Source organism: Priapulus caudatus, unplaced genomic scaffold, assembly GCF_000485595.1.
Source record: "Priapulus caudatus unplaced genomic scaffold, Priapulus_caudatus-5.0.1 Scaffold6851, whole genome shotgun sequence".
Lineage (NCBI taxonomy): Eukaryota > Metazoa > Priapulida > Priapulimorpha > Priapulimorphida > Priapulidae > Priapulus > Priapulus caudatus.
Genome location: NW_014583912.1, coordinates 289 through 5,404, shown reverse-complemented (window position 1 = coordinate 5,404; position 5,116 = coordinate 289). Strand labels below are relative to the sequence as shown.

The following is a 5,116-nucleotide window of genomic DNA, read 5'->3' as shown; positions in this document are numbered from 1 at the left end:
TCAAGCGTGAAAAAACATGTCGCAGCAAAATGACCGTATTTTCGGCTCCAACTTTTTCACTCCCGAGGCCCACAAATGTGAATTTACACCTAAAATACACGCGCACGCGTGCGGTGCGACTATACTCGCGTGTACGCATCCGTTAGTGGGTGTGTATGTGTGATTATGTGATTCTAAAAACGCGTATATAGCCGTAAATCCACATTTTGTGCTTTTGGAGGGTGAAAAAGTTTAGGCTTAAATACGGGCCATTTGCCCGTGAATGTTTTTCCATGTTGACTGGTCGTGGGCGATATTATCCGCGAGAGGGGTGTAAGGAAGTGACAGAGGAAAAGAATTGTCGCGTCCGTAAAGTGCATATATGTATCTATGTACAACCACCTGGCTCTACACGAGTGTCTCCTTAGTATATCTAGTTAGAGCTCTAGCCTATCAATTATGAAACTGGGGTTCGAATCCCCGTTAATTCTTTGCTAAAATATTTTCTAACTTTTGTAAAGGTAAACGTATTTGCAGACATGTATGCAAAGCATATTTACGAACGCACGCACGCACACACACACACACACACGCGCGCGCGCGCGCGCGTCGCAATACGTTTACCTTTACACAAGTTAGAAAATATTTTAGCAAAAAATTAACGGGGATTCGAACCCCAGTTTCATAATTGAAAGGCTAGAGCTCTAACTAGATGTACTAACGAGACACTCGTGTAGAGCCAGGTGGTTTTACATAGATACATATATGCACATTACGGACGCGACAATTCCTTTCCCTCTGTCACTTCCTTACTCCCCTCTCGCAGATAGTATCGCTCATGTCCAGTCAAGCGTTGAAAAACATTCGCAGCAAAATGACCGTATTTCGGCTCAACTTTTTCACTCCCGAGGCACAAAATGTGAATTTCGCCTATAGTACACGCGCACGCATGCGTGCGACCATGCCCGTGTGTGCGCGTCCGTGGGTGTGTGTGTATGTGTGATTATGTGATTCTAAAAACACGTATTATAGGCGCAAAATCACATTTTGTGCCACGGGGAGTGAAAAAGTTGGAGCCGAAATACGGGCATTTTGCTGCAAAAGTTTTTCAACGCTTGACTGGTCGTGGGCGATACTATCTGCGAGAGGGGAGTAAGGAAGTGACAGAGGGAAAGGAATTGTCGCGTCCGTAATGTGCATATATGTATCTATGTAAAACCACCTGGCTCTACACGCGTGTCTCGTTAGTACATCTAGTTAGAGCTCTAGCCTTTTATATATGCAACCGGGGTTTGAATCCCCGTTAATTCCTTGCTAAAATATTTTTTAACTTGTGTAAAGGTAATATGTATTGCAGACATGTATGCAAAGCATATTACGAACGCACACACACACACACACACGCACGCACACGCGCACGCGCACGCGCACGCGCACGCACACGCACACACACACACACACACACACACACACACACACACACACACACACACACACACACACACACACACGCGCGCGCGCGCGTCGCACAATTTCCATTTCAGTGTTGAACGTGCGTGCGTGCGTGCGTGCGCGTGCGTGCGTGCGTACCGTGCGTGCATGTACGATGGAACATGAGAGGATTTTTCATTTAAGAAAGAGTACCGACGCAACACTTGGCTATATTAAATGCATGCAATATAAAAATATATAAATACATGTTTATATATCAGTAAACACATTACATGTGGTGACAACGTGACACTCTTAACTAACAGTTACACATGATGACAGCATAGCCTCACCCACCAATAGTACTACCTAACTACATGTAAAAAAAACTCTCTAGCACAACTATGTAATGTCAGGCATTCCGATACGATTTCTAACAAACAGGGTAATATAGAAATGACGATTTTTTTTTACCGCTAACGTATACTGAATTACATTTAAACGCCAACAGTAAAACAACAAACGACACTCAACACTTGATCACACATGTCCGCAGCAGAACCTGAACACAACAAAACTGTTCAAAATCAACGTGTAAATAAAAGTATTAAAACGCATAAGAGTGCTTTACAAGTAGCTTCATGAACACACACACATGACACGCATATATATATATATATATATATATATATATATATATATATATATATATATATATATATACACATGGAGTATTAACGTGTTCATATTAACATATAATCTGTAAATTACTACTACTACACTATTCTATTCGTTAGTCAATACAATGCAAGTCTGTTCGGGTAAACGCCGTTGCCGTCTTAATTGCCTTCCTAGTTAAAAATACTGGTAAATGTTACACAATTTTAAAACAACAAGCATGAAATTTGGGTGGAAAAATACAAACACTGACTGCTTCAATCAGCTCTATAAGCTGCATTTGCTGCCATAGCTAATCCAGGGCCGTAGCTAGCGGGGCAAGGGGCTATTGCCCCGCTAGAAAAAAAATACATGGTCAATGGTGGTAACCTTCCCAGAACACCCCACACACATGGCTTTGCCCCCCAGACAAAATAGATTAGCTATGCCTCTGCAATCCAATGTGCGACAGGCAGCAATGGGAATGAACGATAGTTTAAAAAGACTCGCAAATCGCAAAATTCGATGCTCATCTGCAAACAGGCATAAACGTTTGTTCGTCAACATCGTTGTTTGACATCATCGGAACTAACCCTACCAATACAAACACTGAACCTGCACAAAATCTCTCTATCTCTCTCTCTCTGTCTCTTTCTCATATATATATATATATATATATATATCATAGTCCTCATTCCTGTCTATGTGACAACCATCATGTCACTGTCTACGTGACAACCACCACGTCACTGTCCATGTGACAACCACCACGTCACTGTCTATGTGACAACCACTACGTCACTGTCTACGTGACAACCACCACGTCACTGTCCATGTGACAACCACCACGTCACTGTCTATGTGACAACCACCGCGTCACTGCCTCTGGGTCAAGGCTGATCGACCTCCATCGCCTCCGCATTGGCTACGCTGTCTGTCTCCATGGCAACGACGCCGTCGTCGACGTCCATTCCCGGCTCCGTCGCCGTGGCAACGTCGTCCGTCGCGCTGCCTCCGCTCTGCGTGCTCATCTCCCCGTCCTCCGCCTCTCCCCTCTCCATCATCTCCTGCTGCGTGCGAGACTCGTTGCCGTTGGCGACCGTCGCCGTGGCAACGGGGCCGCCATCTTGCCCCGCGGGGTCAGGCTGCGGGGGTACTAGGAGCACGGGTGAGGGTGGCTCCGCCACGCCGCTCCCGTCTGCCACCTGGTGTTCACTCGGGGGCGGTGAGGTTTGGTCAGTGCGCACGAGCGTCGAGTCAGCAACCGCTGCTGCGGCATGATCGCCAACACCGCCACAGTCGCCGCCAACACCGTCGATGCTGCCGTCACCGCCACCACTGCTGTCAACAGCGCCACCATCGCCACTGCCGCCGTTGATGTTGTCGCTGCCACCAACACCGCTGCCAACACTGTCATCAACACCGCTGCCACCAGCGCCAACACTGTCGTCAACACCGCCAACACTGTCGCCAACACCGCCAACACTGTCATCAACACCGCCAACACTGTCGCCAACACCGCCAACACTGTCATCAACACCGCCAACACTGTCATCAACACCGCCAACACTGTCGTCAACACTGTCGTCAACACCGCCAACACTGTCGTCAACACCGCCAACACTGTTGCCAACACCGCCAACACTGTCGCCAACACCACCAACACTGTCGTCAACACCGCCAACACAGTCGCCAACACCGCCAACACCGCTAACACTGTCGTCAACACCGCCAACACTGCCAACACCGCCAACACTGTCACCAACACCACCAACACTGTCGTCAACACCGCCAACACTGTTGCCAACACTGTCGCCAACACCGCCAACACTGTCGTCAACACCGCCAATACTGTCCTCAACACTGTCGTCAACACCGCCAACACTGTTGTCAACACTGTCGCCAACACCACCAACACTGTCGTCAACACCGCTGCCACCAGCGCCAACACTGTCGCCAACACCCCCGTCACCGCTGCTGTGACCGCCGCCGCCGCTGACGCCAACGCTGTCACCGCAGCCCCCGTCACCACCGCCGCCGTGACATGCAGTGCCAACACCACCGGTGTCCCCACCGCCACCAGCGCCGACACCGTCAACACCGCTGCCATCGCTGCCGCCTCCACGGCTGCCACCATCGTCACCGCTGCCATTGCCGCCGCCGCTGCTGCCACCACCGGCAACACTGTCGCCAACATCGCCGCCGCTGACACCATCACCACCGCCGCCACTGCCGTCACCGCATCCGCCGCTGCTGCCGACTGCTGCATCATCTGTAAACCGAACAGAGATTCAGCGCTTTCCACGCTATCAATCATTCACACTTGTTACATTCACTCATCCCGTTAAGTGCTGCGGGTGAGTGAACTCCGAGAGATGAAACTTGTTCGTGAAATTAATCGACTGTGAGATCAGTCGCTTCGAAAACCAAACATGCAATGCTTCACTAACTCTATTCATCGGAATACCGCTAACGCCCTGTCGCTACATCTCGCTTGACCGCTCTGTGACCTCGCTTGACCCCTGTGACCTCACTTGACCCCTCTGTGACCCTACCTGTGATGAGGTCGTTCGACGACACCTTCAGCTGCAGGTCATCCGCATCCGTCACTTCTCGCGTGGCCGCCGTCTGCTGCTGCTTGGGGGAGCCACCGAGCCTGTAGGCGGTGTTCTCCCCGCAAGACACCAGGTGGTACGCTGCAGCGAATGAAAACAAGTGGCATTACTAGCGACGATTAGCATAACTAAGTAAATGCCTATAAAACTATGTAAAACCCAGTATAACGGCTTATTAANTATTCTTGTAATAATATACCTATTATTGTTAGTATAACTATTCTTGTAATAATATACCTATTATTGTTAGTATAACTATTCTTGTAATAATATACCTATTATTGTTAGTATAACTATTCTTGTAATAATATACCTATTATTGTTAGTATAACCGTTTGCTGGTGTAGCTAGGTTACCTGGTACTTCACTATTATAACAACTATTATTAGTACAGTGCGGCCCCGTTATAACGCGATCGTTGGGGTCCATAAAAT

The 5,116-nt window shown here is 48.4% G+C and overlaps 1 protein-coding gene across 1 annotated transcript in view; it reads right to left on the bottom strand.

Moving 5' to 3' along the window:
* Positions 1 to 1,665: 1,665 nt before the first annotated feature.
* LOC106820103 (circumsporozoite protein-like) overlaps positions 1,666 to 5,116 on the bottom strand; it is a gene marked incomplete at its 5' end in the record, with an annotated part of 3,631 nt that continues 180 nt past the window's right edge. Inside the window, 4 exons of the mRNA XM_014824657.1 lie at positions 1,666 to 3,536; positions 3,957 to 4,027; positions 4,241 to 4,339; positions 4,623 to 4,778. Of these exons, the coding sequence (XP_014680143.1) occupies positions 2,958 to 3,536; positions 3,957 to 4,027; positions 4,241 to 4,339; positions 4,623 to 4,778 (905 nt within the window). The remainder of the gene's footprint in view (positions 3,537 to 3,956; positions 4,028 to 4,240; positions 4,340 to 4,622; positions 4,779 to 5,116) is intronic.